Source organism: Nycticebus coucang, chromosome 6 (assembly GCF_027406575.1).
Source record: "Nycticebus coucang isolate mNycCou1 chromosome 6, mNycCou1.pri, whole genome shotgun sequence".
NCBI lineage: Eukaryota > Metazoa > Chordata > Mammalia > Primates > Lorisidae > Nycticebus > Nycticebus coucang.
The window spans coordinates 32,816,656-32,838,675 of NC_069785.1; the positions used below are offsets into that span (position 1 = coordinate 32,816,656).

Here is a 22,020-nt window from a genome sequence, read left to right on the forward strand (position 1 = left end):
GCCCTAACCACTGAGCATGGGTGCCGAGCCTCATATTTCAATTTTTATGCAAATGATTCAATAAGTATCTTTTGATGATAATATCATTTTTCTTAGTAGAAATTATATGACATAATAATTTTGATTTAGTTAGCTTAATTCTGGTGTTACAGTGTAGGTATTCACCTACAGATTTCTTTGGATTTGATTGCTCTGGTAACTGAAAAACAAGGATTTAAATTTTTTTTACTAAGTACCTTTTGGAGCAAGGTTTCATGTGCCTGGAAGAAAGAAAGAAATATTATTGTACTGATTTATCAATTTTATGATATTTGATTTTCTCTGTAATTCTCATGTTTAATTTTTTTTTTTTTGAGACAGAGTCTCACTTTGTTGCCCTTGGTAGAGTGCCATGGACTCATAGCTCACAGCAACCTACAACTCTTGGGCTCAAGCAATTCTCTTGACTCAGTCTCCCAAGTAGCTGGGACTACAGGTGCCAGGCACAATGCCCAGGTTTTTTTTTTTTGTACTGCCCTCGGGTAGAGTGCCATGAGGTCACACTGCTCACAGCAACCTCTAACTCTTGGGCTTACGTGATTCTCTTGTCTTAGCCTCCCAAGCAGCTGGGACTACAGGCGCCCACCACAACACCCGGCTATTTTTTTGTTACAGTTTGGCCAGGGCTGGATTTGAACCCACCACCCTCAGCATATGGGGCCGGCGCCCTACTCACTGAGTCACAGGTGCCGCCCATGCCCAGGTTTTTTTAGAGACGAGGTCTTGCTATTGCTTAGGCTGGTCTCGAACCTGTGAGCTCAGGCAATCCACCCGCCTCAGCCTCCCAGAGTGCTAGGATTCCAGGCATGAGCTATCGCGCCCAGCCTTAATATTTATTTTAAAATACATTATAAAAATCCCACAAATCAAGTTAATTTGTGTACCCATTTACTAATTGCTGTTGTTTTCCTCTGCCCTAGCTTGCCAGGTAGTCTATGAATGCAATCAATTATACAATTTCTCAAAAAAGAATGAAGGGTCATTTATTTACATTTGGATTACACTTAGTGGTTTTTTTTTTGTTTGTTTGTTTGTTTTGTAGACACAGAGTCTCACTTTATGGCCCTCGGTAGAGTGCCGTGGCCTCACACAGCTCACAGCAACCTCCAACTCCTGGGCCTAAGCGATTCTCTTGCCTCAGCCTCCCAAGTAGGTGGGACTACAGGCGCCCGCCACAACGCCCGGCTATTTTTTGGTTGCAGTTTGGCCGGGGCCGGGCTTGAACCCGCCACCCTCGGTATATGGGGCCGGCGCCCTACTGACTGAGCCACAGGCGCCGCCCTACACTTAGTGGTTTATCCAAGAAAAATATTTAATCTTAAACTAAATATTGTCTGTTACTCAGCATATTTCAGAAAGGTCTCTTTTCAGTCTTAGAAAGAGAAAAAACAGCAATAATCATCATAACAGCTTCTATTAGTTGAGTAGTTACTCTGTGTTACAGGGTACTACACGTACGTGTTTCATTATGTGATACATTATGATCATTATACATGTTTCACATATGTGATCTCACTTAGTCCTTGGTAAGCAAATGTGAGAGGTAAATATCATTATCTAAACTTTAAAATTGAGAAAACTAGGTCATTTGGAAGTTAGCCATATAAAGATCCGTCAGCCTGTATCAGAACAGACATGCCAAGGGCAGCACTCGCTGTAGCTAGATCCAGTCTCAATGAATGGCACCACCATTATCCAATCAAACAAGCTAGAAACCCAGCAATCATCTTTTTTTTTTTTTCAAAGCTGTGCTAGCTTTCCTAATTTTAGTAGAGACAGGATCTCACTCTCACTCAGGCTGGTCTTGAACTTGTGAGCTCAAGCAATCCAACCCACCTTGGCCTCCCAGAGTGCTAGGATTATGGTGTGAGTCACCCCACCTAGCCCCCAGCAGTCACCTTTAATTTTTCCTTTTTCCTCACTCCTGTTTGGTGAGGTGAGGATGCCTGTTCTACTTTCTGAATCTTTCCCAATAAGGTTCCTTTCTCTGCAGGACTGTCTCGCTGCCTTACTTGGGACCCTCCTTTGTACCTCTACAGTGGTCTTCTACCTGATTCCATTGCCTCTGGTCTTGTATCAGCCAACCTATCATGCATTCTGCTGCCAGAATAATTTTCCTTTTCGGTTTTGTAATTTTTATTTATTTATTTTTTTTGAGATAGAGTTTCACTATGTTGCCCTCCATAAAGTACTGTGAAGTCACAGCTCACAGCAACCTCAAACTCCTGGGCTGAAGTGCTTCTCTTGTCTCAGTCTCCCAAGTAGCTGGGACTACAGGACCTGCCACAATGCCCAGCTATTTTTTTAATTTCCTTTCTGATTTTTTTTATTTTTATTTCTTTTTTTTTTTGTAGTTTTTGGCCAGGGCCGGGTTTGAACCCGCCACCTCCGGTATATGGGGCCAGCGCCCTACTCCTTTGAGCCACAGGCACCACCCTTTATTTTTATTTCTTTGCTTTTTGTTGTTGTTGTTGTTGTTGTTGAGACAGAGTCTCACCCTATGACCTGAGCAGAGTGCAATGGCATCATAGCTCACTGCAACCTCTGACTTGGGCTGTGGGCATCCCACTGCCTCAGCCTCTAGAACCCTGATGGGATTACTGGCGCTCACAACTGTGCCCGCCTGGATTTTTCATTTCCTTTTAAATTTCATTTATTTATTTATTTATTTATTCTTTTGTAGAGACAGAGTCTCACTTTGTCACCCTCGGTAGAGTGCCATGGCATCACACAGCTCACAGCAACCTCCAACTCCTGAGCTTAGGCGATTCTCTTGCCTCAGCCTCCTGAGTCGCTGGGACCACAGGCATCCGCCAAAACGCCCAGCTATTTTTTTTGTTGTTATTGCAGTTTCGCCGGGGCTGGGTTTGAACCCGCCACCCTTGGAATATGGGGCCAGCGCCCTACTCACTGAGCCACAGGCGCCGCCCTGGATTTTTCATTTTTTTAGGAGTCGGGATCTCACTCTCACTCAGACAAGTCTCCAACTCCTGAATGCAAGCAATTCTCCCTCCTCAGCCTTCTGAGTAGCTGGGACTATAGGCACCCGCCACAACACCTGGCTATTTTGTTGTTGTTGTTGTTGTTGCAGTTGTCATTGTTGTTTTAGCTAGCCCCGGGTGCAGCTGTGGCATCACAGCTAGAAAAACTAGCTGGGTGCTGCGGTGGGAGCCTGTAGTGTTAGCCATTTGGGAGACTGAAGCAGGAGGGTCACTTGAGCCAAGGAGTCTGAAGTTGCTGAAAGCTACAATGATGCTACAGTACTCTAGTTGGGCCAACAGTGAGACTCTATCTCAAAAAAAAAAAATTCAAACCGAAGGAATAAAAATGAAAAGTTATTTATTTATTTATTTTGCAACATTGTCTCACTATGTCACCCTCAATAGAGTACCATGGTGTTACAGCTCACAGCAACTTCAAACTCTTGGGCTTAAGTGATTCTCTTGCCTCAGCCTCCCAAGTAGCTGGGACTACAGGCGCCTGCCACAACATCTGGCTATTTTTTGGTTGCAGTGAGTAGGGCTCCAGCCACTGATATATGTGGCTGGAGCCCTACCCACTGAGCTATGGCCGCCACCTGGTATTATAATTTTCAAGAAATTTGAAAATTTCCAAAAGGCATAAACCTTATAACAGTCATCTATACACCTACGACCTAGAATTAATATTAGTGCTTTATAATAGTGTTCCAAAAGTATTCTTTCCTCCTCCATTAAAATGTATTTCAAAAGATTTCAGACTTGGGCGGCGCCTGTGGCTCAGTCAGCAAGGCGCCGGCCCCATATACAGAGGGTGACGGGTTCAAACCCAGCCCCGGGCCAAACTGCAACCAAAAAATAGCCGGGCATTGTGGCGGGCGCCTGTAGTCCCAGCTACTCGGGAGGCTGAGGCAGGAGAATCACCTAAGCCGAAGAGCTGGAGGTTGCTGTGAGCTGTGATGTCACAGCACTCTACCCAGGGTGACAGCTTGAGGCTCTGTCTCAAAAAAAAAAAAATTTCAGACTTGAAGGCTGAGAGATCCTTTTAAGAAAAAAAATTGATCATGTTGGGCAGTGCCTGTAGCTCAGTCAGCAAGGGCGCCAGCCACATATACCTAGGGTGGCGGGTTCGAACCCGGCCCGGTGCCTACTGAGCAACAATGACAACTGCAGTCAAAAAATGGGCAGGCATCATGGTGGGCGCCTATAGTCCCAGCTACTTGGGAGGCTGAGGCAAGAGAATCGCTTGAGCCCATGAGTTGGAGGTTGCTGTGAGCAGTGATGCCACAGCAGTCTACCCAGGGTGACAGCTTGAGACTCTGTCTCAAAAAAAAAAAAAAAAAAAAGAAATGACCATGTTATTAGCTTGCTTAGCCCTTTCCATAGCTCTCTTGCTGTCTACAATATAAAAACTCTAAATTCTTGGTATGGCCTCCCTGACCTGGTCCCTGAGGTTCTGTACTTTGGCCTCCACCTCTCCTCCTTCTCTTGCATGCTTATTAACACCTGCTAATCTTTCAGTAAGTCAGTATTTAGCTCATGAATCTATTCCTTTATGAATCCTTTTTCGATTGTGCACCCTGTCCTCTGCTGAGTCTGACTTTTCTCTCTTGTGTACCCCCATACCCTGCATATTGACAGTTGTGTTTGTTTACATCCCGACTCTCACTCCTATATGTTTCTTTTTCTTTTCTTTTTTTTGCGGTTCTTTCTTTTTTGTGTGTGTGTGGTTTTTTTGGCCAGGGCTGGGTTTGAACCTGCCACCTCTGGCATATGGGACTGGTGCCCTACTCCTTGAGCCACAGGCGCCACCCTTTCTTTTTTTTTTTTTAGAGACAGAGTCTCACTTTATGGCCCTCAGTAGAATGCCGTGGCATCACACAGCTCACAGCAACCTCCAACTCCTGGGCTTAAGCGATTCTCTTGCCTCAGCCTCCCGAGTAGCTGGAACTACAGGCACCCGCCACAACGCCCGGCTATTTTTTGGTTGCAGTTTGGCCGGGGCTGGGTTTGAACTCGCCACCCTCGGCATATGGGGCCGGCGCCCTACTCACTGAGCCACAGGCGCCGCCCTCTTTTTTTTTTTTTTTTGTGAGACAGTCTTATTATGTCGCCCTCGGTTGTGTGCTGTGACGTCACAGTTCAAAGCAGCCTCAAACTCTTGGGTTTTAAGCAATTCTCTTGCCTCAGCTTCCCAAGTAGTTAGTTACAGATGCCCACCACAATGCCCGGCTATTTTTTGTTTGTTTGTTTGTTGTTGTTATTGTCGTTGTTGTTATTGTCATTGTTGTTTTAGCTGGCCCAGGTCAGGTTCAAGCCCACCAGCCCCGGTGCATGTGGCTGGTGCCCTAACTACTGAGCTATAGGCGCCAAGCCTCCTATACATTTCTTGAAGGCAGGCACTGTCTTCCTTATCTTTGTAATCTTTGTGTCGTCATGCTTTGGAGTTCCTAGCATTAGACAAATATTTGTTTAAAAAAAGAATGGTGCTGGGCGGCGCCTGTGGCTCAGTGAGTAGGGCGCCGGCCCCATATGCTGCGGGTGGCGGGTTCAAACCCAGCCCCGGCCAAACTGCAACAACAACAAAAAAAAATAGCTGGTTGTTGTGGTGGGCGCCTGTAGTCCCAGCTACTGGGGAGGCTGAGGCAAGAGAATCGCGTAAGCCCAAGAGTTAGAGGTTGCTGTGAGCCGTGTGACGCCACGGCACTCTACCGAGGGCGGTATAGTGAGACTCTGTCTCTACAAAAAAATAAAATAAAATAAAAAAGAATGGTGCTAACTTATTACTATCCTTAATGACCTATTTCCACTATCCAGATATTAGATTAGTTTGTAATCTGTGGTAATAAGAAAAGATCCTTGAGTTGGGCTCAGTGGCTCATGCCTGTAATCTTAGCACTCTGGGAGGCTGAGGCGGGTGGATTGCCTAAGCTCACAGGTTCCAGACCAGCAGGAGCAAGAGTGAGTCCCTATCTCTAAAAATAGCCAGGCATTGTGACTGGCACTTGTAGTCCCAGCTACTTGGGAGTTTGAAGCAAGAGAATCGTTTGAGTCCAAGAGTTTGAGGTTGCTGTGAGCTGTGATGCCATGGCACTCTACCAAGAGTGACACAGTGAGACTCTGTCTCAAAAAAAAAAAAAAGAAAAGAAAAGTTCTTTGGTGCCAGTTCGGACTCAAATACTCCTCTGCTCCTTGCTATTTTTATGCCTTGGGCAAGTTATTTAACTTCTTTGAATCACAGTTCCCTCATCTGCTAAAAGTACTTACCTTGAGAGTTGTGGTCAGGCTAAAATGAGATCTTGACTATAAGTGCCTGGGACATGGTCCAACACATAAAAAATGCTAAGTAGAGGCTGGTTTCCTTTCCTTTCCCTGTGACTGCTCTTGGCTTCCCAGTTTAATTATGTTTCGGGAGTGGTCCTTGGTTGGGACCTTAACCCTGACACAAGTTAACTCCACTTAATTCTACCTTAGCAGGGAAAGCTTGAGCCTTCTTCCCAATAGAGAAATAATGGGAAGTACCGGGAAAAGAATGAACTCTGAGTTGCAAGGCTTGGATTCAAATATCAACTTTAAGTTGTGTGACCTTGGACAAGTAACTTAGTCTCTTTGAATTTCATAGGTCCATATGTAAGATGGAGAAAATAAGACTAACCTATTCATTCATTGGGGTTTCTCCCCAAGAAAGCACCCCTCATGGTGGCAACTCACCTCTTGAACTTCTGTTAATTGTGCTTTTGTCTCTACCAATGAGGTATTCCTTTCATGTAAGAGCTTCTTAAGTCGTATCAGCTCTACATTCTCTTTAATAGAAGCTCTGCAGAAAGAAGAAGGTGCAAAAACATATGCCTGAGAATGGACAGAATTAAGCACTCCTTGACTTCCTCTTACCTCTTGCCTTCTCTACTCCCCCACAAACACCAGAAGTAGGAAGTATATTTACAGTCAGGTAAATAAACAACTTTCTTTTCTTTTTTTTTTTTTGAGACAGAGTCTCACTTTGTCGCCCTTGGTAGAGTGCCGTAGCATCACAGCTCACGGCAACTTCCAGCTCTTGGGCTTAGGCAATTCTCTTGCCTCAGCCTCCCAAGTAGCTGGGACTACAGGTGCCCACCACAATGCGCAGCTATTATTTTGTTGCAGTTTGGCCGGGGCCAGGTTCTAACCCACCACCCTTGGTATATGGGGCCGGCACCTGAGTCACTGAGCCACAGGCACTGCCCAACAACTTTCTTCTATTTTTTGAGCCCACTGGTATTTACCAGAAAGACCATTAATGTTAAACCCTGTGTTCTTAGAAAACATAATAACCGGGCGGCGCCTGTGGCTCAAGGAGTAGGGCGCCGGTCCCATATGCCGGAGGTGGTGGGTTCAAACCCAGCCCTGGCCAAAAAAAAAAAAAAAAGTACTATTTCTGAAGCTAGGAGATCACTAGCTTGAATAATATTGTTTGAAAGAGATACTAGTAAACTCCAGCCTGAACCAAAAAAAAAGAAGAAGAAGAAGAGGAAAAGAAAAAAGAAAGATACTGGGGAAGAATTGGACTCACTATACTTTGTTTCAGTGATTCCCAGTCCTACCTTCCTGGAAAGATCTTTAAAATTACACTGCCTGAGGCCAAGTGAGGTGGCTCAAGCCTGTAAACAAAACGCTCTGGGAGGCCGAGGCCGGCAGATCGCCTAAGCTCACCAGTTCAAGACCAGCTCTGAGCTAGAGCCAGACCCCCTTGCTTAAAATAGCCAGGCATTGTGGTGGTCGTGTGTAGCCCCAGCTACTTGGGAGGCTGAGTCAAGAGAATGGCTTGAGCCCAAGAATTTGAGGTTGCTGTGAGCTATGACACCACAGCATTCTACTGGGGGCAAGAAAGTGAGATTCTGTATTTAAAAAAAAAAAATAAAAATTACACTGTCTGAACTCTACCCCCAAAATTGAAAGAGAATTTCTGGGATGAGGATCAGGCATCTGTGATTGCAAAAGGTCTCTGAGCTGTAAACTGATATCCATGCAAAAACCTACACAATGTTAGCAGCTGTTTTATTCAGAATCGCTAAAACTTGGAAGCATCCATTCAATCCTTCCAGAGCTGAATGGATAAACTGTGGTACACACTGACAATGGAATGTTACTTGGCACTAATAAGAAATGAGCTATCGGGCGGCACCTGTGGCTCAGTCGGTAAGGCGCCAGCCCCATATACCGAGGGTGGCGGGTTCAAACCCAGCCCCAACTGAACTGCAACCAAATACTAGCTGGGCGCTGTGGCAGGCGCCTGTAATCCCAGCTGCTCTGGAGGCTGAGGCAAGAGAATCGCTTAAGCCCAGGAGTTGGAGGTTGCTGTGAGCTGTGTGATGCCACGGCACTCTACTGAGGGCCATAAAGTAAGACTCTGTCTCTACAAAAAAAAAAAAAAAAAAAGAAATGAGTTATCAAGCCATAAAAAGACATGGAGAAACCTTACATGCATATTACAAGTAAAAGAAGTCAACCTGTGGGCGGCGCCTGTGGCTCAGAGGAGTAGGGCACCAGCCCCATATACTGAAAGTGGCAGGTTCAAACCCAGGCCCAGTCAAAAAAAAAAAAGTCAACCTGAAAAGAGTACCTTTGGTTTAATCCACCTATATAGCATTCTAGAAAAGACAAAACTATGGAAACAGTAAAAATATCAGTGGTTGCCAAGGGTCAAAGGTGGGAGACATGTATAGGTGGAGCATCGAGGATTTTTAGGAAAGTAAAACTATTCTATGTGATACTATAATGATGGATATATGTCATTACATATCTGCCCAAACCTCCAGAATGTACACCAAGAGCGAGCCCTAATGTAAACTATGGCCTTTAGGTAATAATGACATGTTAGTGTAGGTTCATCAATTGTAATAAATGTACTGCTCTGGTATGGGCTGTTGGTAGTAGGGGAGGCTGTTTGTGTACGTAGGCAGGGGGTAGGCAGGACTTCCTGCTGAATTTTGCTGTGAAACTAAAACTGCTCTAAAGGAAAAGTCTATTAAAAAAAAAAAAAAGGGTTCTCTACTGACTGATGCACAATGAGAGCATCTAGTGATGAGGATGAAATGGTTTTCCGGCTGGGCACGGTGGCTCACACCTGTAATCCTAGGTGGATTCCCTGAACTCACAGGTTCGAGACCAGCCTAAGCAAGAGCAAGAGCAACACCCTGACTCTAAAAATAGCCGGGCAGTGTGGCAGGTGCCTGAAGTCGTAGCTACTCCGGAGGCTGAGGCAAAAGAATCGCTTGAGCCCTAGAGTTTGAGGTTGCTGCGAGCCGTGAGTCCATGACACTCTACTGAAGGCAACAAAGTAAGACTGTCTCAAAAAAAGTTTTCCTTCTATGAAGTGAAACAGCAAATTTTCTACTATACATAAGCCTCTCCTTTAGATTAATCTATTTCTTAACCTACAAGACACTCCAGGCTTACTTCTCAGAATTTAATGCCAAACATTCTCTTTTCCTCTGAGATAGAGGAAAGGTGTAAATAAGAACCTCTTAATTTTTTCAGTTCATTATGGTTTGGGGCATGGGATGCCACCCTCTCACCGAAGCTCTGCAGCCTTCTGAGCACACTCCAGTGATCTTCTCTGTTCAAAATTTTCATCTTTAGACCACATTTTCTCAGGAGACGTGGGTGGTTCTTCCACTTGCACAGTATTGCCAGCCATAATGTGGGCACTGTTTGACATGCATAGACCAATGAGTTCAGGGATACTTATGACTTTCTTTAAGAAAGTATATTGTTAGAATTAGGAACATTAAACACAAAAAGGATAATTAGAAACTACAATTACAGGGATTTAGAACTAGGCTCTCACATGTACAAAAAGTCAAAGGAGTCAGTAATCTTGGTACACATGGAGAATAATCACACAAAATATAGCTTTCAAATATCAAAAAGAAACATAAACAAAAAGAAATAAAGCACAAAAATATAAAGGGAAAGAGAATACCATAAATTGGAAAAAGGGTCTTTATTTTCCTCTCCTCAGAAGACAGAGAGATGCTTATTTTTCATTTTTAAGCAATGAAGTTGGAATTTGACCTAGAGTGGACTTTCATCTTTTCCAAATATGCTGGACAGACTAAATCGCTAACAAATGATATATTTCTAATTAAAGAGGCAGGAGTAACAGCATGGGATAAATAAAAGGAACTTACGGTTCGCTGGGTTCACTGGGTATTTCACCTCTGTTGTTTTCATTTGTCACATGCTCCTTAAATGTGGGAGGGGCTGTGTAGCTTAGCCTGTCCCTTGACCCTGAAAGTTTAGGCAGAAGATGCAGACTCTGGCCAATAGTACCCTCCAGAACACTGAGGGCTGAAACTAGAACACCAAGTGCTGGATGTAGGGAACCTTGAGACTTAGGGCGAATCCTTACATGATAACAGTTTCCAGAGAAGAGGTTCTCTTTAATCTTGCATAAAATTGTCACTACAGATTTCCTAAGTGCCACTGGACTACACACTCTCGAGTGAGCATAAATGAGATGAAGAAAGAAAGGTGAAAGCTTGTCTGCCAGGGATTTTGTGTCTAAACCTAACACATCTGTATTTCTAGTGCCTAGTACAGAATCATAGTGCTATTTATTATTTATTTGAGACAGAGTCTCACTTTGTTGCCCTCAGTAGAATCCCATGGTGTTGGGCAGCGGCTGTGGCTCAGTGAGTAGGGGGCCAGCCCCATATACTGAGGGTGGTGGGTTTGAACCTGGCCCTGACCAAACTGCAATAACAGAAACAAAATGAGACTCTGTCTCTAAAAAAAAAAAAAAAAAAGGAGAAAAAGGAAAAAAAAGAATCCCATGGTGTCATAGCTCACAGCAACCTACAACTCTTGGGCTTAAGTGATTCTCTTGCCTCAGCCTCCCAAGTAGCTGGGAGTACAGGCACCCACCACAACACCCGACTATTTTTAGAGACACAGGGTCTGGCTCTTTCTCAAGTTGGTCTCAAACATGTGAGCTCAGGCAATCCACCCCACCTCAGACTCCCAGAGTGCTAGGATTACAAGCTTTAGTCAAGGTGCCTGGCCCATGGTGACCTTTAAATTGTCAAATGGAACTGAAATTTAGACACTGATTTTCTCTACTTACAGCTGTTTTTGCAAAATTTTGGTTGTCTGGAGCAGGAAACTTGAAAGCATAGGACCATTCTATACAAAATAAGTATTTATTAATAAGTATTTTTAAATAAAATGCTGCATGTACATTTCCTTTTCCTAGACTTCTGATCCTTGACTTATGTCCATGGAAATGGAATGCCTTTACTCTGGACATTTAACTTTAGGTTTCACAGCAGGCAAAGAAAGACTGAACTCAAAATGAATCACAGAGCTATTTCTGACGAAAACAGGAAGAGGAGGAATTGTAACTGATGCTAATGAATTACAGCCTGACCTCTATGCCCAGATTTCAGGAATGAGCTTTGGTGATCTCTGAACCTATGGAAATCATGTGGTTTATCTAGGTGTGTGTGTAGTTTTCTCGGGAGAAGAGCCTTAGCTTTGATCATGATTTCAAAGGAGTCCACTTCCCCAAAAGGCTAAGAATCCCAGCTTTAGAGGCACAGCTGGTCTGGAAATCCTGGTTGTCCTGCTTACACAGCTCAGATGTGCACAGGGTCACTCCCCTTACGCCTGCGCAATCAATGTAAGCTCTGCCTCTTCTAGTCCCGATGCGGAATCAAACAGCAAAGTTCCCGTTTCCCGCTGTCTGATTCTCCCCTCAGCAGTACTCCATGGTGAACTGAGAATCTCGAACCTAACATCTCACTCAGGAACAAAAGATTTGGGGAGGCACAAAGGAAAGATTGAGAACAAAAGAACAAAATGGAGCGGAATAAAGCAGTGAGGAAAACGTGACTGGTACATCAATCCCTCCCAGTGTTTTAGTTTTATCGGGAGCATGGCCCTAGGCCTCACCCTTGGGTTTCTCGGACACGGGAGCACCAGCGGTGTGGAGCTGTCTGTGTCCCACGAGGACGCGCGGCTGCGGGCGGCGGGGAGCAGTGGGGCTGACGCGCTGGAACGGCCCTGGCAGCCGGTGCATCTGGGGGCGCTGGTGCATGGAGAGGCGCTGCCGCCTGCCCGCGTCCCGCCGCCGCCTCGCGGGCTCTGAGAGCTGCGCCGCCACCGCCTCGGCCCGCAGGTCCCGGCCGGAAGCGTTCAACCGGAGCAGGGTTGTCCTCAGCCTAAGGCAAAACAGAGCCCGAGGCTGTAGCAGTTTATTTGGGAAAAATAATCATGGACTGATCTGTGGTATGAATTGATCTACCATGGTCCATTGTTTACACTTAAAAAATTAATTTTCTGTCCCCAGTACAGTCTAACTCTCTAAGGGTAGGGATATCACAGTGCCTGGCTTTGTCTGTTCTGTTGCAGTGACACACACTCATCTTAGCAAAAATTATTGGGGCATTTCCCCAATTAATTGTTGGGAGTATTGGGACACTATAAATATTTTTTTTTTTTTGTAGAGGCAGAGTCTCACTTTATCACCCTCGGTAGAGTGCTGTGGCCTCACACAGCTCAGCAACCTCCAACTCCTGGGCTTAAGCGATTCTCTTGCCTCAGCCTCCCGAGTAGCTGGGACTACAGGCGCCCGCCACAACGCCCGGCTATTTTTTGGTTTGCAGTTCAGCCGGGGCCGGGTTTGAACCCGCCACCCTCGGTATATGGGGCCGGCGCCCTACCGACTGAGCCACAGGCGCTGCCCGGGACACTATAAATATTTTTAAATTATCCATATTTATTTCACTACTAATAAATTATAGTCATTAACAAACACGAACAAAAAAATTATTTTTTTTTTTTGCTGTTATTTGGATTTTATTTTATGTTCCATCTATTCCCATGCCATAAGTTTTTGTTTCTTCATTTTCTTCTGGGATATGTTTTTCTTCTGTGCTACCTCCTCTTAACGTTTGGGAACAACATCTCTAGTTGGCAGGGGGAGCTCACTGTGGGTTAATGCAACCAAGAGCTCTGCAAGTTCAGTGACATATCTTGGGTGCTTTGTTCACCAGGATATGCTTAATGACCAGAGAATCTACATCTAAATCCTTAAGTTCAGCATTATTTTTATGCATTTTTAAGCACAGCACGTGCAGCAAAAATCCAGCACTCTTTTTGGGCCACTGACCCTGTGTCCACACCTACCAACTCCACCATTGTAATATTGGAATGGTACTCTTCTCTTTCTTTCTTCCTTTCCATTTCCCTTTCCTTTTCCCTTTCCCTTCTTTCCTTTCCTTTCCTTTCCTTTTTTGACAGAGTCTCACTTTATTGCCCTTGGTAGAGTGCTATGGGGTCATAGCTCATAGCAACCTCAAACTCTTGGGCTGAAGCAATTATCTTGCCTCAGCCTCCCAAGTAGCTGGGACTACAGACACCTATCACAACACCTGGCTGTTTTTTTTTCTTTAGAGACGAGTCTTGTTCTGACTCAGGCTGGTCTCGAATCCGTGAACTCAGCAACCCACCTGCCTCAGCCTCCCAAGTGCTAAGATTATAGGCATGAGCCATCACACCCAGTCCACACTGTTTCTTTAAAGTGACACATCCTTTGGATACCTGGTGGCTTTTCGTATATGCATACTCCTGATGGCCTGGCAATTTCACATGTGTTCTTTTTTTTTGAGACAGAGTCTCACCTTTGTCGCCCTCAGTAGAGTGCTATGCCTTCACAACTCACAGCAACCTCAAACTCTAGGGCTTAAGCAATTCTCTTGCCTCAGCCTCCCAAGAAGCTGAGACTACAGAAGCCCACCACAACACCTGGCTATTTTTTTTTTTTTTTTTGGTTGCAGTTGTCATTGTTGCTTGCAGGCCCAGGATGGGTTCAAACCCGCCACCCTAGGTATATGTGGCCAGCACCACTGCCAATTGAGCCACAGGCGCACCCTTCACTTTTGTTCTTAAAGTGAACATGAAGATTTGAACCTCTTGACTTGCATGACTTAGTGGGGTTTTCTGGGTCCAGTGAATAGCGAAATGTTTTCACACATCACCTCAAGCCACTTAGGGAAAGAGAAAAAAAACTAATTTTTAAAGGGGTGATAAATATAAGTAGAAATTTTAATACTGTCTTTTCCATTCCACATATCTATCTACTACTGGATATGTGCCCCAAATTAAAGACTACTCCTTTATAATTTCTACTATATACTGACCCTCACCTATAATGAACAGTCATTATCTTGCGCTCAAATCATGTGTTTTATCATTACCATCAGATTCTCTGGTTTCATCGTGCTGTGGACTGAATTGTGTCCCTCAGCCCCAAATTCATATGTTGAAGCCCTAACCTCCAATGTGACTGTGTCTGGAGATTGGGTCTTTAGGAGGTTATTAAGGTTAAAGGAGGTCACAAAGGTGGAGACCTAATTGGGTAGACTGTGACCTTATAATCAGAGGAGAGGAGATTCCTGCTCTTCCATCCCCCACCACCATCGTGTAAGGACATAGAGAAAATGATGCAGTCTGCAAGCTAGAAAGATTACCTTCACCAGAATCTGACAAGGCTGGCACCCTGATCTCAGACTTCCAGCCTCCAGAACTGTGAGAAAATAAATACCTGTTGGTTAGGTTCCCTGTCTGTGGTGTTCTGTTACGACAGCCTGAGCTCAGACAGACTGACTGCCTATTCTGACATTTACTAACTTTGCCCTTGGGCATTTCACTTAACCTTTCTGTGCTCAGTTTTCATCATCTATAAATAGAGATAGAAATAGTATCTACCTCGCTAGATTGTTATGAGGATTCAAGAGGTTAATATATGTACAGTTCCATGCCCGTAGCACAGTGGTTTCAGCATAAGCCACATATACCAAAGCTGGTGGGTTCTAACCTGGCTTGGGCCAGCTAAACAACAATGACAACTACAACGAAAAAATAGCCAGGCATTGGGCATTGCGGTGGGTGCTGTAGTCCCAGCTATTTGGGAGGCTGAGGCAAGAAAATTGCTTAAGCCTAAGAGTTGGAGGTTGCTGTGAGCTGTGAGGCCACTGCACTCTACCAAGGGTGACATAATGAGACTCTGTCTCAAAAAAAAAAAAAAGTTGGGCGGCGCCTGTGGCTCAGTTGGTGAGGCGCCGGCCCCATATGCCGAGGGTGGCGGGTTCAAACCCGGCCCCGGCCAAACTGCAACCAAAAAATAGCCGGGCGTTGTGGCGGGCGCCTGTAGTCCCAGCTACTCGGGAGGCTGAGGCAAGAGAATCACTTAAGCCCAGGAGTTGGAGGTTGCTGTGAGCTGTGTGAGGCCACGGCACTCTACCGAGGGCCATAAAGTGAGACTCTGTCTCTACAAAAAAAAAAAAAAAAAAAGTTAATATATGTAAAATACTTAGAACAACGATGGGGCACTGTAAGTGCTGTAGGTGTTAGCTATTATTATTACATATCATTATATCTAAATAAAGAAATCAAGGCATAAAGTAGCTCAGTAACAGCCCAAAGCCAGGGGGATAGAATCCAGGTTTAACATCCATAATCTCAAGTACTCTGGTTAGCCACCAAGAAGCAAGATTTTTTGGCTTATGTAACCTTTTGACTTCACCAAATTCTTAAGTCCTCCTTACAATATAAACAAATGTTACCAACTCAGAGAGTACTGGTCTATAGTGGAAGCCTACAATCCCGTAGATTCTAAACAAAGCTCTCAATGACTTCTGGGGGTCACAAAGAGAAAGTAAATAACAAACATTCTGTACAGGCTAATATGAGTGACTGCAACTCTCTGCCAATCAGAGCCTTAGCCTATAGAACTGTCCTCACCTTTTTTTTTTTTTCTTGAGACAGAGTTTCATTATGTGCTGTCACAGCTCACAGCAACCTCTAATTCTTGGGCTTAAGTGATTCTCTTGCCTCAGCCTCCCAAATAGCTGGGACTACAGGTGCCCACCACAATGCCCAGCTATTTTTTGGTTGTGGTTGTCACTGTTGTTTGGCAGGCCCGGGCTGGGCTCAAACCCACCAGCTCCGGTGTATGTGGCTGGAGGGCCTAGCCACTTGAGCTAGAGGCACCAAGCCTGTCCTCACCTTCTGACACCATCAAATCTGGAACAAATTTCTGTTTCCTTGGATCCTCCCCCAAATCACCCAACCAAACATTGCTTAGACATTCTAATATGTTCTGACACATTTACTGAGATGCCTTTAGCTCCCCATGGTGTGTATTTTCTCTGGCTGTAATTAGTAATAAACCTAACTTGCTGAACTACGGGTATGTGCCTAGCTGTCCTTGGCTGGAGAGCACTATCTTCAAAATATATCCCAGGGATAGACGCTGGACTTCAGAATTCCCATTCTTCCCATCTGTTTATCTCCTCACACCCCCACCTTAGATTCCTCTCCAGGTCCCCACTCTAGAGATCCACCTTTGAAGGCCAATAACCTAAGATCACTGCATATGATGTATTTTGCAGTGAAGAGCTGCTCTGTGGGTATGATCTTGGGCAAGCTATGTAATGAGCTTCATTTCCCCCTTTGCTTGATCTTAGCCAAAAGGCCAAGAAGCAATTCATTTTCCTCTTAATGATACTACTTTCATACTGTTAATAAATGAGTTAATAATATTTGTAATATTTGATTAAATATGTAAAACACTTACCCCCTGGCTACATATAGTAGTAAAGGATCAATATGATATTTGGTTTTGTATTGTAAATAAAGACCTCTTCTTTTACTTGTCCCTCTGAGATTTTGACTATTCTTCTGTCTCTATCTTCTCTTTTGTGACCAGGGCAGAAGCCCTTCTAGTCTCTTGTTCTGTGAGTGGGAATAGTATAACCCGGTTCTTTTTTTTTGTGGTTTTTGGCTGGGGCTGGGTTTGAACCCGCCACCTCCGGCATATGGGACCGGCACCCTACTCCTTGAGCCACAGGTGCCACCCTCACCCAGGTTCTTGATGATGTTTTGTGGCCTATGTTCACAATCTATTGATTTATTTGGCAAAAAAATAGACTAAAGCAATAGTGCTTCAAAATTTATTTTGGAGCCAAATATATTTGGCTCTTGAATTGTTTTTTGGTACAGATATCTCAACAAATGGATTCCTTTTTGTTTAATGTGTTGTAGGCCTGGTATCGATACAGCTTTTACAAACTTAGGAGAACTCTAGGTACCTTTTGATCTCATCCCGTTGCTTCCAAGAAAGCTCCTTAACCAACAGGTGCTCTTCCTGAAGTCGAAAGAACCTGTCCTCCAATTCTTCCCGGCTCATCCTGCTCAAGTGTGGTGGAGTTTTTATTTTCTTACCTAAAGTCCCAGGAAAAAGTAAATGGAGAATATTTTTACACATAATTTTATTAACCCTTCAATTCTCTCATCACATCTTTCTCTATCACCCTGGATAGAATGCCATGGCCTCACAGCAATCTCAAACTCTTGGGCTCAAGTAATCCTCTTGCCTCAGCCTCTTGAGTAACTGGGACTACAGGCACCCACCGCAACGCCTGACTATTTTTAGAGACAGGGTCTCACTCTAGCTCAGGCTGGTCTTGAACTCCTGAGCTCAAGCAATCTACCTGCCTCGGCCTCCCAGAGTGGTAGGATTATAGGCAGAAGCCACCTCACCCGGCCCTCTCATAACATCTTGTCCAAAGAGAATGAATCTATCTTGAGTCATTATTTAAGAGAAGATTCAGGAAGTATATGAGATAACTACTAATGGAAGGTCTTTTTTTTTTTTCGTAGTTTTTGGCCGGGCTGGGCTTGAACCCACCACCTCCGACATATGAGGCCGGTGCCCTACTCCTTTGAGCCACAGGTGCCACCCATTTTTTTTTTTTTTTTGAGACAGTCTCACTATGTCACCCTGGGTAGAGTGCTGTGCTGTCACAGCTCACAGCAACCTCAAACTCCTGGGCTTAAGCGATTCTCTCGCCTCAGCCTCCAAGTAGCTGGGACTAGAGGCACCTGTAACAATGCCCGACTATTTTTTTGGTTGTAGTTGTCATTGTTTGGCAGGCCCAGGCAGGATTCAAACCTGCCAGCTCTGGTGTATGTGGCTGGCCCCCTAGCCACTTGAGCTACAGGCGCCACCTGGAGGCTTTTTTTTTTTTCAATCTTCTAGCTTGAGGCATGACTCAACATCTTGTCTATAGAGTACTTTTTTTTTTAGAGACAGAGTCTCACTTTATGGCCCTCGGTAGAGTGCCATGGCATCACAGCTCATATCAACCTCCAACTCCTGGGCCCAAGCGATTCTCTTGCCTCAACCTCCCAAGCAGCTGGGACTACAGGCGGCCACCACAATGCCCGGCTATTTTTTTTTTGGTTGCAGTTCAGCCTGGGCTGGGCTCAAACCCGCCACCCTCGGTATATGGGGCCTGCACCTTACCGACTGAGCCACAGGCGCCGCCCAAAGTACTTTTTTTTTTTTTTGAGACAGAGTCTCACTTTGTTGCCCTCGGTAGAGTGCTGTGGCCTGACAGCTCACAGCAACTTCAAACTCTAGGGCTTAAGCGATTCTCTTGCTTCAGCCTCCCAAGTAGCTGGGACTACAGGGCATGCCTACCATAATGCCCCGCTATTTTGGTTGTAGTTGTCATTGTTGTTTGGCAGGCCCAGGCTGGGTTCAAACCTGCCAGCTCGGGTATGTGTGGCTGGCGCCCTAGCCCCTAAGCCATAGGCACCGAGCCAGTACTTTTATTTTTTTTTGAGACAGAGTCTCACTCTGTTGCCCTGGGTAGAATGCCATGGCCTCATCACAGCTCACGGCAACCTCAAACTCTTGGGCTCAAGACCTCCTGTTGTCTCTGAGGCTCGGACTACAAGTAGCTGGGGCTATAAACACCTATCATAATCCATCGCTAGTTTTTCTGTTTTTAGTAGAGATAGGTTCTCACCCCTGCTCAGGCTGGTCTCCAATTCCTGAGCTCAACCAGTCTACCTGCCTTGGCCTCCCGGAGTGCTAGGATTACAGGTCTGAGCTACTACGCTCCCCCTGACTTCTTTTGTATTTTTGGTCATGTGGCTTCCAAATTGATCAGACTCTCCACGCAGGTAATTCCTGCACAGGAGTTTCCTGTCACTAGTTCTATGATTTTTCCAACCTGGAAAATTATCTCAGTCAGTTCACGTTTCAAAGACTTTGTTTATGGAACACTTAAAGCTTTGAGAAGGAAAAAAAAAAGCTCTGAGAGGCACAAAATCTCCAATTGTATGTAATATATATAAAGAACTCTTATAATCAGCAGTATAAAGACAATATCCCAATTAAAAAATTAGTAAAGGACTTTGGCTTGGCGCCTGTGGCTCAAGTGGCTAAGGCGCCAGCCAAATACACTTAAGCTGGCAGGTTCAAATCCAGCCCAGGCCCGCCAAACAACAATGATGGCTGCAACCAAAACATAGCCAGGCATTGTGGCAGATGCTGGTGGTCCCAACTACTTGGGAGGCGGAGGTAGGAGAATCACTTGAGCCCAGGAGTTGGAGGTTGCTATGAGCTGTGATGCCACGGTACTCTACCCAGGGCGACAGCTTGAGGCTCTGTCTCAAAAAAAAAAAATTGGTAAAGGACTTGAATAGACATTTCTCCAAAGAAGATACACAAATGGCCAATGAGCAGAAGAAAAAATATTCAATGAATTATTCACCAGGAAAATCCAAATCCTAAACCACAATATGAAAGAATGAATTTTTTAAAAACACGGTAAGGGCCAGTCTCAGTGGCTCCTGCCTGTAATCCTTGCACTCTGTGAAGCCGAGGCAGGTGGATTGCCTGAGCTCATTAATTCCAAACCAGCCTGAGCCAGAGCGAGTCCTCCTCTCTAAAAATAGCAGGGAGTTGTGGCGGGTGCCCGTCGTCCCAGCTACTTGGGAAGCTGAGGCAAGAGAATCACTTGAGCCCAAGAGTTTGAGGTTACTGTGAGCTAGATGCCACACCACTCTACCGAGGGTGACAAAGTGAGACTCTGTCTCAATAAATAAATAAATAAATACACAGTAAGATAGCATTTCAGTTACAATAACAAGTGTTGGTAAACAAAGAATTAGAACTGTCATACATTGCTAGTAAGAGTGTAAGTGTGGGACGGGCATGGTAGCTCACACCTGTAATCCTAGCACTCTGGGAGGCCAAGATGGGTGGATTGCCTGAGCTTGGGAGTTCGAGATCAGCCTGAGCAAGAGCGAGACCCTGTTTCTAAAAATTAGCCAGGTGTTTTGCTGGGCGCCTATAGTCACAGCTACTTGGAAGGCTGAGGCAAGAGAATCGCTTGAGCCCAAAAGTTTGAGGTCACTGTGAGCTATGAAGCCACAGCACTGTACTGAGGGCGACAAAGTGAGACTCTGTCTCAAAAAAGAAAGTGTGTAAAAGTGTGCAGCTGCTCTAGGAAATAGTCTAGCAGTTCCTCAAAATGTTAAACGTAGAGTTACCAAATGACACAGCAATTCTACTTCTAGATATGTTCCTAGGAGAAATAATAACTTATGTCCGAACAAAAACTTGTATGGTGAATGTTTATATCAGTATTATTCAGAATAGCCAAAAAATGAAAACAACCCAAATGTCCATCAATAGATGGCTGTATAAACAAAATGAAGAATCCCCATACAATAGAATATTATTTGGCAATAAAAGTAGTGACACATGCTTACTACAACATGAATGAACTTTGAAAATATTATGCTAAGTGGAAGAAACAAGATACAAACAGCCATCTGTTGTATTATTTCATATATACGAAATGTCCAGAGCTGCCAATAGACATTGAAGGTAGATTAATAATTCCCAGGGGTGGTGACAACAGGGGGGGCTAGAGAATGTTTGCTACAGGTCTTTTTTGTTTTTTTGCAGTTTTGAACCCACCATCTCTGGTATATGTAGCTGGCGCCCTACTCCTTGAGCCACAGGCACCACCCTGCTACAGGTCTTTTTTATGGCATATAAATTAAATCTTTTTTTTTTTTGAGACAGAGTCTCACTATGTCACCCTCGGTAGAGTGCTGTGGTGTTGCAGCCAACAGCAACCTCAAACTTGGGCTTAAGCGATTCTCTTGCCTCAGCCTCCCAAGTAGCTGGAACTACAGGCACCCACAACACCTGGCTATTTTATTTTATTTTATTTTTGGTTGCAGTTTTCATTGTTGTTTAGCTGGCCCGGCCCAGATTCGAACCTGCCAGGTTCAGTGCATGTGGCCCACGCCATAACCACTGTGGTACAGGTGTTGAGCCTCAGATAGACAGGGACTTGCTCTTACTCAGGCAGACCTGGAACTCCCTGAGCTCAAACAACCCACCTGCCTTGACCTTTCAGAGTGACCAACTGCGCCCGGCCTCTATTTTTTTATTAATATGAGTAATACTGCTATGAACACACTGGGTATATGTCTCCTGGTACACACGAGTAAGAATTTCTTCATATTTCATACCTATAAGTGGAGTTACATGTTCAACCTTACTAGCTTATGCCAAGCTTTTTCCCAAAGTGGTTGCACTGTTTTGTTTTGTTTTTTAGGGGGGAGGGTTTGAGGCAGAGTCTCACTTTGTCACCCTTAGGAGTTTGCTGTGGTGTCATAGCTCACAGCAACCTCAAACTCTTGGGCTCAAGCGATTCTCTTGCTTCAGCCTCCTGAGTAGCTGGGACTACAGGTGCCCGCCACAATGCCCAGCTATTTTTTTTTTGAAGAGGGTGTCTCTCTCTGGCTCAGGCTGGTCGTGAACACATGAGCTCAGGCAATCTACCTGCCTCCACCTCCCAAATGCTGGGATTACAGGCGTGAACCACCTTGCCCGGCCTTGCACTGTTTATATACCCATGACCAGTGCATAAAATGTCTTATTCTTGAAAAATATTTTATAGAAATGAAATCAATTGAAAAATAGAATCAACAGTAGATATGACTGGGATTTTAGGATAGGAGAATAAGACAAAGTTATAAAAATATCTTAAGACCTGTGTGGAAGAAGCTCTGGTAGGGCCGAGTCTTTTTATTTTAAATTGCATACTTCTGTGTAGTATGAGTGAAGGGCTAATCACATGGAGAGATG

The 22,020-nt window shown here is 44.7% G+C and overlaps 1 protein-coding gene across 1 annotated transcript in view; it reads right to left on the reverse strand.

Annotated features, from left to right (window-relative positions):
- The window catches only part of RPGRIP1 (RPGR interacting protein 1), a 66,805-nt gene extending 54,699 nt beyond the window's left edge, over window positions 1-12,106 (reverse strand). Inside the window, exons 1-5 of the mRNA XM_053594253.1 lie at window positions 11,949-12,106; window positions 10,187-10,286; window positions 9,572-9,703; window positions 6,729-6,834; window positions 237-260 (exon numbers count right to left, since the gene is read on the reverse strand). Of these exons, the coding sequence (XP_053450228.1) occupies window positions 237-260; window positions 6,729-6,834; window positions 9,572-9,703; window positions 10,187-10,286; window positions 11,949-12,093 (507 nt within the window). The 5' untranslated portion in view covers window positions 12,094-12,106. The remainder of the gene's footprint in view (window positions 1-236; window positions 261-6,728; window positions 6,835-9,571; window positions 9,704-10,186; window positions 10,287-11,948) is intronic.
- Between the last annotated feature and the right edge of the window lie 9,914 nt (window positions 12,107-22,020).